This window comes from Mesoplodon mirus, assembly GCF_964341445.2.
Source record: "Mesoplodon mirus genome assembly, chromosome: 3".
NCBI classification, from domain to species: Eukaryota; Metazoa; Chordata; class Mammalia; order Artiodactyla; family Ziphiidae; genus Mesoplodon; species Mesoplodon mirus.
In genome coordinates this window covers 102,868,951-102,882,553 of record NC_138978.1, presented here as the reverse complement: position 1 = coordinate 102,882,553, position 13,603 = coordinate 102,868,951, and the positions used below count along the sequence as shown (strand labels likewise).

General features: G+C 41.5%; 1 protein-coding gene across 4 annotated transcripts in view; it reads left to right on the top strand.

Annotated features, from left to right (window-relative positions):
• The window catches only part of SORT1 (sortilin 1), a 70,838-nt gene that overhangs the window by 29,072 nt on the left and 28,163 nt on the right, over positions 1–13,603 (top strand). For all 4 annotated transcript variants that reach the window (XM_082614091.1, XM_082614094.1, XM_082614092.1 and 1 more), the window contains exons 2-6: positions 770–829; positions 2,252–2,325; positions 8,455–8,557; positions 9,087–9,251; positions 12,295–12,368. In XM_082614091.1, the coding sequence (XP_082470217.1) occupies positions 770–829; positions 2,252–2,325; positions 8,455–8,557; positions 9,087–9,251; positions 12,295–12,368 (476 nt within the window). The remainder of the gene's footprint in view (positions 1–769; positions 830–2,251; positions 2,326–8,454; positions 8,558–9,086; positions 9,252–12,294; positions 12,369–13,603) is intronic.

The window sequence follows — 13,603 nt, the reverse complement described above, 5'->3', positions numbered from 1 at the left end:
TATATTTTCTTTATTGTATCTATTATTGTACACATTTTCTATAATGGATGTATATTATTTTAAAAATAGAGAAGAAAGTTGAAAGCCAAAACTCAAAAGCACCTACAATAATTATTATAGCTGCATTTCAATATGATTACCATATTTTGGATATAATATACCAGCTTTCCCATTTTTGTCTCCTCACTCACCACATCTCTATTAAGGTTGTTCTATTATTATTAATACTATTATTATTGTTGTTATTATTAACTAAAAAGGCGAAACAAGAGCATTTACTCTTGCTTCTGTCCCTTGTCATTTTGTGTGAGTTAGCCTAGAAACAGAAGGAATCCAGCTATTAGCTATTCAGCTGTACTGTGAAGGCTGCTTAGAAAAATTTTAACTGTGCTGATTGGGTTACAGTTATATCTGTCATTGTGGGCTGTGATCTCTTGTTTTAAAATATCCTAAGAATACTTTCTATATCTTTATATTTAGTTCTGTTGGAGAAAGCAAGTAGATTATCCCATCTTCCCATCTGGTGCAGTGAAGAAAACTCATCTGCTTGGCTTACTTTGTATGAGAGAGAATTAAAATTTCCAACTTATTTGTAATTCAGGTTAAGTGGTTAAATACTATCTTGTCCAAATTTTGTTCCAGGAATTCATATCCCCTTATAATTATAAACATAATTACTTTGAAAGTAATAGTGTTCTGTATTATTTAAAGAAGTCAAAGATTGAAGAGGAGATGTCATTTCTAAATTGAGGTTTTTTTTCCCTTATAGCACGTGTTTGATGATCTCAGTGGCTCAGTATCCTTGTCCTGGGTTGGAGATACCACTGGGGTAAGTAATGTTTTGAGTCTGTTGATTCAACCTAACAAGAAGATGGTGTAGATTTGGGGAGTTTAAGTGCTAAATGTTTTACCTTCTGAAATTGTCTCCAACCTCAATTGTGGAAAATGCATGTTTGCTGGACAGACTTTCAGAAAGCTGTGGTCGATTTTGTTTTGCTTTAGAACTAGGAACATCTTGTGACCACCTTCTTCCATAATAGGAAGATAAACACCTTTTTAGTCCTTGGTGGCTGCTTGGCATCAAGATGAGCAAGAAGAAGAAAGAGGAAAGAGAGTGCTATGTGTGAAAAGGGAGACTTACAGTACTTGAGGAAACTTCTGTGTGGAAGTGGAAAACTGCACATTATACATCTTGGCATTTGTCCTCCAAACTGTATTGTTCCGGTGTCCTTTCCCACAGTTAATGTTGAAGGATTGTAGCGCCCATGGGCTTATCGCTGTTAGCTCCATCTTATGTCCCTTCCCCTACCACAGAGGAGGTACTGCCAGGATTGGGGGAATGGGAGAGTCAATAAGCTCCCCCTTATCCATCCTAGTATGTAGCCCATCTCCTAGTAGGAGGGATGCTGAGGATTCATTGGCCTCAAGTCTTGAATCAGGGCTTGGCATTACCTGTGTCGGTTATTACCCTGCCTGACAACATCAGGGACCATAGCTCATGCCCCGCTAGTATTCCAGTAATGTGTGTATCAGAGCACTGAGGCACGTGATGGCTGTATCAAGAGCTGAAAGAAATATAATTTTGGCACTGAAGAGTAAGTTATAAATTAATTAATTTTTAATTAATTCCTGGTAGAATTTCTTTAAGCATGTCTCATTTTCTTCTAAAATTTGAGTTGTTCCCTATTTTCCATGATTTATCCATTTATCTAAGACAGTTGCTGTCTCCAGGATTTGTTATATGGCTATCTGAGACTCCCTAGCCTATTGTTCTAATCTGTCACCATCTTACCTTCGTGCATATTTTTCTCTAGAAAAATGCTTATTTAAAAAGTTGATTTCATGGAGAACTAACAGCCGGGAGAAGAAGAAAAGGACAGATGTGACATAGTGACTTCTATTAGAGCATCCACCCTATTCTAGCCTCTGTAAGCAGAGAGATGATTCTTGCTTGAGAATATCTTACAATAATGTGAATACAGAATAGTTAAATCCTTCCTTTACTGTAATGTGGAGTTGATTAGCTCTGTCTCACTGCTTCAAGTGTAGGCGATGAGACCATCTCAACAAAATGAGTTGAGATTTTGAATCATTGTAAGCCCTAATCACTTGGTCCTTCTTGGTTTTCAGATATAGTATTACAATGTAGGCTACTACGAAGCACGGCTACTGGCAATCGTTCAGATGGTCAGTTGTTGCAAGCATGTAATTGGACTGTGTTTCTTACTGACCACATGCTTTGTCTCTCCAGATCATTCTCGTCTTGACTACATTCCATGTACCACTGGTAATTATGACTTTCGGACAGTCCAAGCTATATCGAAGGTGAGATGCCTAGCATATGATTGGGGCATTTGACTGAGTAATGCATTGTGAATGTAAGTTCTCTGCTTTTCTAGACATGATGGGATCCAACAGTTGATTTAAAAGATCTTCTGGCCATCTTAAATTTTCACCAGACTGTCACAGTCAGCACACTTTTTAATGTCTAACTACTTAGCAACCTGAAGAAGTATGAAAAGGGATATAGTTCCAAGGAAATTAGGTTGACCTGACTGAGTGGCAGAACAGTAAAGGAAGATGAAGGAAGTATCTATAGGGGTGTATGCATATTAATTTAAACGGATATTTGTGGGGAGGTAGCATATCATTTAACCATCTTTCTATTTATTATGAGCAAAATTGGTTTTTATACTCCTGAAGTTACAATACTTACTGTATCTTCCAAGTGAATTTTTTTTTTTTTTTTTTTTTGGCCATGCCGCGCAGCTTGCAGAATCTTAGTTCCCCGACCAGGGATCAAGCCCAGGCCGCCACAGTGAGAGCGTGGAATCCTAACCATTGGACTTCCAGGGAATTCCCCCAAGTGAATATTTTTTTTTATCTAACATTTTAAGCCCCAAACAGATTGTTTTTAGATGAGGAGGAGGTTCTCAGGTCAGAACTACCAAAGTGCCTGGTAATGATTGTGGTAATGTATGTTCTGGAACCATAGTCTGTACTGTGACATTCACAAAGCTTTAGAGTTATCTTCTCAAAGGTACAGCTTGGGGGCTTCCCTGGTGGTGCAGTGGTTAAGGATCTACCTGCCAGTGCCGGGGACACGGGTTCAAGCCCTGGTCTGGGAAGATCTCACATGCAGCGGAGCAGCTAAGCCTGTGCGCCACAACTACTGAGCCTGCGCTCTAGAGCCCATGAGCCACAACTACTGAGCCTGCACGCTGCAACTACTGAAGCCCGTGCTCCTGGAGTCTGTGCTCCGCAACAAGAGAAGCCACCGCAATGAGAAGCCCACGCACTGCAATGAAGAGTAGCCCCTGCTTGCCGCAACTAGAGAAAGGCCACACGCAGCAATGAAGACCCAACACAGCCAAAGATAATTAATTAATTAGTTTTTAAAAAGTATAGTTTGGTTAAAGAGTAGGGTTCTTTTCCTTACCCAAAAGATTCAAAACCAGCTAATATCCAGAAGTTGTTGATTGTCTTCCCAATCATTTGTTTCTATCCCATTTTTCCCCTAGAAACCTAAAGAAATTTGACATTTCAGCAGATGACATAGAAATTACCCTCAGGGCCGAAGGATCTCCCAGGAGCCATCATACTTTCTCAGGGTTCTTTTTTGATTGTTGGTCTTGGCCAAGGTGGGAGTGAAACTCTGAGATAGATCAGCCCAACCTCCCTTCCCCAATAGGTGACCCATGACTGCTGCTCCTGAGCCTGGAGATGGTGCTCTCTGCCCTTTAACACAGTGACTTTAGCTTAAAAATAGGCCAAGAAGGAATTGCCATCTTGGAATTGTTGTACGCTCCATGAAGGCAGGTTCTTGACTAACTTGGGGTTCTCTAGCAACTAGCCAAATGTCTGACACATAGCAAGCAGGCAGTACATATTAATTGAATGAATGAATGGCTTGCCTTCTCTAATAATTCTTAGACTAATAATATTTTTGATTTGTTTGATAAAGATTGACAATGTATTATAGAATCCTAGTTCTAGAAGGGCTATAATTTATAGGTGACTTTGTTTATTAAGTTAGAACAGTAGTTGAACCATTTCAGACATATGAAAAGTACCCTGTTTTAGAAGGGAAAAAATGCATTAAAATTTTTGTAACATTAATAACTTTCCATTTTTTAAAAAAATTTGCTGTTGTAAAACCTTTCTTTATGATACAGTTTTTCTTACCAATGCACCTTTCATTAAAAAAAAGCAGGGCTTCCCTGGTGGCGCAGTGGTTGAGAATCCACCTGCTAATGCAGGGGACACGGGTTCCAGCCCTGGTCGGGGAAGATCCCACATGCCGCAGAGCAACTAAGCCCCTGTGCCACAACTACTGAGCCCACGTGCCACAACTACTGAAGCCCGTGCTCCTAGAGCCCGTGCTCTGCAACAAGAGAAGCCACCGCAACGAGAAGCCTGCACACCGCAATGAAGACCCAACACAGCCAAAAATAAAATAAAGAAAATAAATAAATTTTTTTAAAAGCAATATAACCATATTATAAAACATTTGGAAATTTTAAAAGAAAGAAAAAATTCACCCTAAAGTTAAGTAATCTTATTTACAGTTTATTATCTTGATTTTTCCCCTATAATGTTATACCATATGGCTAGATAGTCTTAGGAAGCAACATGGTATAGTGTAAAGTTGCCAAATTTTATTGGCATATAGGCCTGGGATTGGATCTCAGCATTGTCATTTGTGAGCAGAATGAACTTGGGCCAGTCATTTAACCTCCCTGAGTCTTTTTGGACGTCTGTAAAAGAAAGATGATAATAGCGGCCACCTTAGAGCTGCTGCGAGTTACACTTTGCAGTGCCTGGCACGGAGTAAGAACTTGGTGCTCTTAGCTGCTACTGTGCCAACGGCCAGATATGGCATGTAGCCAGCATGTACTGGCACTGTGGTACAGTTTTTTAAATGAATTGAAAGCCTTCCAAACCAGTTGATAAAAAGTGCCTGACACCAGGTGCCTCCATGGCTTCTACAGATACACACCGCCCCCCACCCCTGCCAACATGCAGGTGTTAGTAACACTTGGCATTGCAAACTATAACCATTCTGATTGGTCAGTGCTCGTACCATGATACTTGTCATATTTCCTCTGCTAGTAACCCATCATTTTTGTTAGATTGAAAGAATTCATTTAATCATTATTCTCTTGGACAATTAGGTCGTAGCTAATTTTTTCAACTATTGTTAATACCGCTGTAATCAATATCACATATATGTCACAGAAGATGCCTATTTCCAGTTTATTTTTTGGTAGCAAATGAAAACCTCCTCTCTGATTGATCTCTACATGTTTTGAAGCCTTTACTAAACTCCTTCTCTTGGTTGAATTATCTCCTAAATCTGTTGCTTAAGCCATTTTTTTGCTTGCCTTCTGAATTCACTTTTTAGTCTCTATAGTGCTCTTTAATCATGTGGCTAGAACTGGACCTGGCAGACCTGCGTCATACCCGTGGGGAGTGAAATGTGTTTTCACGACTTCTTTTCCTATTCTTTTGCTTTTCAGTGTCCTGCTTACTTTGAGACAAACCCAAGCAAAACAAAATGGTATCACTATGTTACTGTTTAAATACCTACCACCATCTGACTCAGCCCTTTTCCATCCTATATTTGTCTAGTCTTGTGAGAAACCACTAACATACAGTTTACCAGAGAGTAATCCTATTTGTTTCTGGTATACTATCATGTTACTAAGGTTCTTTTTCTTCATTTTGCACAGCGGGTTGTTTGCTTGGTTGGTTGGTTTTACAAAGGTCATTTTGAATATTAATTACTTCCTCCCTGCTGTGAAGTGAAAACTCTTCCAGAGTTTAGGTGGAAACTGTAAATATGCCTTGTTGCCTCTCCAGTTGGGCTGGCCTGTCCTGGCCTGGTCTGAAGTGACTCATGTTGTTGGACACACCAGCCAAGAGGCACATGTTGCTTCAGAAATGGGAAAGGGAGGGAGCAGTTTGATCGAAATGAGTCCTGAATATGCTGAGCTTGCCTAACTGAGGAATAAAATAAAAGCCTGTTGAAACTACTCTGAAGATTCTTCTGTTTTTCACAGCTTTAATGATTGTATTATTTATTGGATTATCCTTCTCTGCTACATCTTATGTAGTCAAAGGTTCATTTGGGATTCAAGTAGAAGGCAGCTAATCACATGCCACCTGCCGTGAGTAGTACTGCATGGAGGCACACACAAGGAGAAGGAAGTTGTCTCTGTTACCTGTGCCGAGTTGGAGCATACTTCATTCGTCAGGTTGTGAAAGAGGATTGTTGAAAGATTTGGGAAGTAAAGTCCCTAGGCATTAGTGTTTGGGTAGAATTGAATAATATATTAATATCTTCAATTAAAAGGAATCATTTGAATAGTATAAATTTTGATTCTCTGTTAGGGAATATTAATTCATATAATAGATTATAAAGTACATTTGCCTCTCACTTGCAAATATGAAGTTAAAAAGGAAATAACTACAGTTAAGATGATAATTTGATTTTTGGCAACTAAAAGATGTTTTGCACCTTTTTTTATGGCGCCTTGAGTCTAACCTTTCATTGTAAGATTAGCTACTTAGTAAAGCACATGTAAGCATTATGTACGCAAAATTCTGTACCAAATTACCAGAAAACGGCTGGGCTATTGTGATTTCTATTTCCTGTTGAGAGTTGTTCAAATTTTGGAAATTAATAAGGGAATCTCTGAGAGATTGCACATTAAAGTTTATTCCATAGTCAATGTAAGTTTTTCAGGATGTTACTTGAGGTTTTAAAAAGAAGGATAACTTGGGCTTCCCTGGTGGCGCAGTGGTTGAGAGTCCGCCTGCCGATGCAGGGGACACGGGTTCGTGCCCTGGTCTGGGAAGATCCCACATGCCGCGGAGCGGCTGGGCCCGTGAGCCATGGCCGCTGAGCCTGCGCGTCCAGAGCCTGTGCTCCACAACAGTAGAGGCCACACAGTGAGAGGCCCGCATACCGCAAAAAAAAAAAAAAAAAAAAAAAAAAAATTGTCTCAGGTTTGGGGCTGAGAGTTAAGAGAACTGGACTGTAGTTTCAATTTTGCCCTTCATTAACTGGCTGACTTTTGATGAATTGCTTCCCCTTGAACCTCCTCATGTGTGAAATGAGGGAGTTGGACAAGGTGTTCTCTTCAGTCCCTTGTATCTCTCATGTTCTGTGGTTCTGTGATTCTTTCTTTGTTGAGGCTGCTGCCAAAATTGTACCATCTTTTAAGTCATATATACTATCAGTGAAGACCACTGTATACTGCATTTATCACTGGGCAGCTAACTTGCAGTACATAGTGGTCATCACTCGTGGACATTGAAACTTAATGAATATTAAGATGTAGCATTATATATCGTAACAGAACTGTGTATAGTATTAAACCTGTCAGAATTAAACAGCTACTGACTTTTTTTTCTTTTATTTTTTGAAATCTAAACATGGAATTTAATACCTCTCAAAGATATTGTTGGAATGAACTTTTGGGAAAAGCTTTACCAACCCAGGAGTTGAGATTATCTTTGTCTTCCCTAGCTGAGTGCTGCATGCATTAAGAGACTTGTGCTTAGGGATGGTAACTTTGGTGGGGGACTTAACTTACAGCTTTATTGTGAGTACTATGCATTGGTAGATTAGTTAGAAAGCCTTTGGCTACATTTACCAGAGATCCCAACTCAAACTAGCTTAAATAATAAGGGAATTCATGGCTCATAACTAAATACAGAGGAAGGATGGGTTTCAGGGTCGATTCAATCCAGGGTCATAGGTTCTGCTTCTCTGGAATTCCAGAATTACCTCAGCAGTACTATCCACTTATGTTGGCTTCATCTTCAAGTTGTGTTCTCATTGTATCAGAATGCTTACAGCACTTTTTTGTTTTGCATTCACATATTACAACATGGGGGTTTCTCAACCTTGTGCTGTTGACATTTGGGGCCAGATAATTCTTTGTTTATGGGACTGTCCTGTGCATTGTAGGATGTTTAGCCACACCCCAGGCCTCTACCTCCTAGATGCCAGTAGCACCTCAACCCTGAGTTATGATCATGAAAAATGTCTCCAGACGTTACCAAATGTTTACTTGGTGGGGTTGGGGGATGGGGCAAAAATACCCTGGTTAAGAACCACTGATCTAAAGGAAGACAGATCATTTCATTAGGTGGTTGTCTTAAATGTGTTTCCTAATAGACCCCAATTCCCCGCTTTTGCCTTACTGGCTCAGCCTGGATCACCCCCTCATTCCTGACCCCATCACCCATGAGGGGTTGGAACTTCTTTCCACTAATCAGGCCCACCACTGGAGGTACGGTTAGAATCAACTTCCCTGAAGCTGTGACCTCTTGAGGAGGGTGAGTGCTTCAGTAAAGTCGGCGTGAGTGATGGAAGCTGGGTGGGAACCCAACAGTGCCCGTGACCTCTGCATTCTAAATTTGTCTTTTTTTTCTTCCTCTCAGTGAGGACTATGGAAAGAACTTTAAGGATATTACAAATCTCATCAATAACACCTTCATTCGGACTGAATTTGGCATGGCTATTGGTCCTGAGAACTCTGGGAAGGTGAGACTCATTCATACATATACAAAGCTGTGCATGAAACCATATGCAGGGCTGTCATATGTTGATATTTGAATGATCCAGTGATACACAGCAATATATTTAGTTTACTATTACCGTGTTTTAAAAATTAAACATGATTTAATACTGATCACAAAAGAATGGAATTTAGCACACAGCTTATTTTGGACCGTGTCCAAGAGGCACCAAAACTCTTCATAATTATGTGATGGTTATTTAGCATTATAAGGTATACATCTTAAGACAACATTTTAGTCTCTGGGGAAACGGGCTAATCTCAAACTGACCAGGCTCAACTTCATAGATATAATGTACTGGCTCAATTCAGGACAGTATTTTTTGATAAGACTAATACTTGAGGAGCAGAGTGTACCAATTAATCTGTTTTTATAACTCTTCTTACTTTTGGAACTAAAATTTTCTTAACAAATGTCTGGTGAAAATGGTGCAAGAACTTCCTGTACTTTCATAGTATTATACCCTGATGCTGAACTTTCTTCTCCCTAATCAGGTGATTTTAACAGCGGAGGTTTCGGGAGGAAGTCATGGAGGAAGAATCTTCAGATCATCAGATTTTGCAAAGAACTTTGTTCAGACCAATCTCCCTTTTCATCCTCTGACTCAGATGATGTATAGTCCTCAGAATTCTGATTATCTTTTAGCTCTCAGCACTGAAGTAAGTTTAGTTGAAGAGCTTGTCTTGCCTTTTGCATTTTTATAGTCTCAAAATATACTGTCTTAAAACGACCCTGTAGGTAATGCTTTTTATGTTGGACTGTTTTCTAGTGACTTCTTATGGTATGAAGTATGTATTTTTTGCATTTTTTCCTATATCGTAAAGGGCACAATTTTCATGTGCTATCTATTCCAGATAAGTATGATGTCTAGTTGTCATTACAGTTTTTAAAAATTGAACAGATATGTGCTGTTGGAGTAATGAACTAGAAAACAGTTTAATGTAATCCTTCTTGTTCTACAGGGGACAAGCATAAATTGTCAAACTCCTAATGTTGTTATTGTTCCTTTCCTGTGGCCAAACCACATCTTTATAATTTTTTTGTTTAGGTCCTTGGTATAAAAGCCTATTGATTTCTGTCTTTGACACCCATGTATTAAATATCCAGAGTCTTAAATCCCTGCACCCCCTACCACGTTCCTATACTCTCCCCAGAAACCAGTGTCCCTCCCTGTCCCTCCTACGTCTCTTCTGAAAGTTCCCTGAGGAGCAGCTCAGCTTTTCCTTTCCTGGAGGATCAGTCTCCTGTGTCATGAATGTTAAGGGCCCAGAGTGGCTGAGTTGCTAGACTATGATAGTCATAATTGCATTCTATATTTATGTGGCTGTCTCTCATCTTACCGCTTAGAGTGTGGTCTAATGACCAGCAACATCAGATAGAAACCCTTGGGAGGCTGGTTTAAGATACAGATTCCTCGGCCCCAATCCAGATATAGTATGTTGGTGACTTCTGGTTGCGAGGTTGCTAGTGTTTTTAACAAGCTCCCCAGCTGAGCCTGCACACTAAAATTTGAGAGCTGTTGCCGTAATGACCGTTGTGGGGACAGAAATAGGATTATCGAATATAGACAAGTTGGGCTGAACAAACAGATGGCATGAAGAGGAGGAGAAGGGCACTTGGAAGAGAGGTCTGGGTTCTGGGCCTTTTGTGGGCAGATCTTTGAGTTGAGGTGAGGCTGGAGGACTCAAGGAAAGTCAGAGTTAAGCTTAGTCAAAGGAGGCCAGAGGAAGGAAACTCACCTTCTGGGTAGGCTTTAGATCTTAAAGCAACAATTCCTGGGAATTGGCTTTCAGCAGCTTGAGCTGAAGGCCCTTCAAGGGAACAAAGAGACTCCCATAGGAATGGACAGAACCATTGATCTGCCTTTGCCCACCCCATTGCAATTATCAAGTATCTTAAGCTTATTAAAAACCAGGCTGTCCTCAGGAAGAGGCAGGCACAATCTGCCTTTATACCTGAAATTGCTTCCCATTAAGGGTAAGTTTGAAGTACACATAATCAGGGTGGAGAAGATGGGCCAATTTGTACTAAAGTGCAAATAGGTGATACCAGACCCTTTCCTGTTTCTGAGCAGAATTAGGTAGATTAGAAATGCTGGGAGGTGAACATTACTAGAAGAGGAAAAGTTAAAGAAGAATGGTGGGTGAGAGTGGAGGAGCACTGAAGGTAATTCTGCCTAGATCAGCACCATTTAATTTCAGCTGTACCGGGACACCTCCGTCCCACCTCCACTGAATCTGGGCCCACTAGGCTCGTGTTGCCAGTGTAACAAATTGTCAGTCTCTGCTGCACTTGAAAGTATTGACCAATCCTTCCACTTGCTTGGCTTCTGTGACATCATTCCCTTTGGTTTTTTCCTACCTTCTAATGGTTGCTTCTTAGTCTCTTTTTTAAACTCCTTTCAACCTCCCCTTAAATCCCTGCTCATTTTACTCTGAACAGTCTCTTCCACTCTTAACCATTTTACTACCACTGTAATGCGTAAGAGTCTCAAATCCCTGTCTCTGGTCCTGGCTTCTTCCTAGGGCTGCAGATGCCTATCTTGCTGTCCCCTGGGTATCTCTAGCTAGATGTCCCCCAGGTCCCTCAAACTCAATCTAAAGCTGACGTCTTCCTTGCTGTGTCTCAGACATGTTGTTCTTCCCTTCATCCTTATGCTGGCTAAAGATTCCACGGTGCTGCTTTCCCCTCACACAGAATCCCAGAGTGTTCAGCTTTCTCCCTCTCTCTCTCTCCCTTTCTCTATCTCTCGCTCTCTCTCTCTCACATACACACACACACACACACACTCCGCCCTGCCCTACAGGAAAAGCCATCCAGTTCTACGGACTCCAGCATCTAAATTCTTCCTGAGCCTCCTCCTCCCAGCCGTGGTGTCAGGACTCACTAACTCTTAATGAATTAATGTGGCAGTTAGTCACTGCTTTTCCTGCTTCTAGTATGAACCCTCTGAAATCCATCTTTCCCACTGTCGTCCAAGTATTCCTCTTAAAAAAGTAAAACTAGTTGTGTCATTCACCTACTTCAAGTACCTCATTTAAAAGAAAGACCAGATTCCTCAGCATGGCATAGAAGGAGTGCACCCCCAACCCAGCACTGGCTTCTCCTGTCTTCACCTTGGAATGTGTGCTCCACCTGTGTCTGAAGGCTTTAGCTCCCTGCATACACTGAGATGTTTCATCACCTCTCTGCCTTTGCTTGTGCTAGTCTGTCTTTGTGCAGTGATATCTCATCTCCCATTTGCCTTCTTTTGGCTACACTGCTCATCATTTAAGACTCAGCTATCTTCTTCACAAACCATCTCTGATGCAGTGTCCCTCCTTTCCCTGCTCTTACCCCAGAGACCATATTTCCGTAACACTTACCACATGTATTGAACTTTCTTATGTGCACCCCTTGTTAAACTGTGAGCTCCTTGAGAACAGGGAGTGTGTCGTATTCATCTTTGTATCCCCAGTGCAACGTCTGGTATGGTGCCTGGCACACAGTAGGCACTTCATAAGCATTTGTTATTCTGAACTTGCAAGACCCCAAAGGGTCCCCCATAAACCGTGTATGTGTCTGTGGAGCTCAGGAAGCTTGGATGGAATTTCAGTGTGTGTTTTTACTGTCCTGAATGATTGGATATGAGTTATTAAAGGTCATACAAGCAGCTGCACAGGATAAAGCTGGAATTTTGATAAGTCATTTATAATCTTTCAGAATGGCCTGTGGGTGTCCAAGAATTTTGGGGGAAAATGGGAAGAAATCCACAAAGCAGTATGTTTGGCCAAATGGTGAGTAACAGAACATTCCATCTGTGCAGGGCCCTAAACCTTTCCTTATGGTGCTGCCAGAAGTCACAGGAATAAATATTGAGCACTTACTATGTGCCGAGTACTCTTCAGGGTGCCATGAGGGATATGAGAGAGGGGTATGCCACAGACCTTGACCTGGAGGAGCTTCTGATTCTTCTGGAAAAGAAGACTTAGTCTCACTAAGTTTTAGAATGTAAAGTGTAAAACAAGGCACATTACTGAGTAGCTGCTGCCTGCAAACAGTTGATTTTATGTAAATGGTGACATCAGTTGCAAGAGCATAAAGTACAGCGTTGATTTGGGGACTTACAGACTTCTCTGCACACAGAGATCTCCTCTAGAGATCCATTTCAGTTATGTGGAATGTAGTGAGGCATCAGGAAGAAAGCTCAAAGAGCTTCCCGACTGCCAGAGTCACACTGTCCGTGCACCAAAATCCATTCACTTCTCTCGGTGCCCCTCCCCAACCCCGGCTTACAGACGATGGAGCGGAGGAGGCTCCTACTTGGGAGTCATGTCACCTTTGTTCTCACCTGGATTGGCTGCTAGTCGAGATTTAACCTCTCTGGGCTTTAGTTTGTTCCTTCTGTGAAAGGAGAATTGTTTGGGGAATTTGGGGGACGGTTGAGCAAGAATTATGAGCCTTCATACCTCCAAAACTCTGATTAGGCTCAGACCCTTGTTTAGAGCCTCTTTCTTCTTTCTCTTTGACTAATTTCAGCAAGTTTGTTGATCTGGTTTCCCAGTTGATAGCAGGTTGCTGCCAGAGGTGGGGCATGTGAGTGTGAACAGCAGGCACAGGCCAGCCTGAGAGTCCACTGCCTGGGAGCCACATGGAGGCAGGAGAACTCTCAGAGTAGGCAGAGACAGAGAACACAACGGGATGAAAGGATTTAGTGCTGTGTCAAGAGAGCACACAGGTCTCAGTAACTTCCAATAGGAACACTGTGTTACCGTTTCATATGGTTGATGTTGATGAATATGGTCCATAATCCCAAGGAAGAGTTCACTATTTAATGTCCTCTACTTAGGGAGATAGGGAAATGTGTAATATAGACATTGCCAAGTATGTCTACCAAAATAAACTATTAAAAATGGTGCTTAAGGGCTTCCCTGGTGGCGCAGTGGTTGAGAATCCGCCTGCCGATGCAGGGGACGCGGGTTCGTGCCCCGGTCTGGGAAGATCCCACATGCCGCGGAGCGGCTGGGCCCGT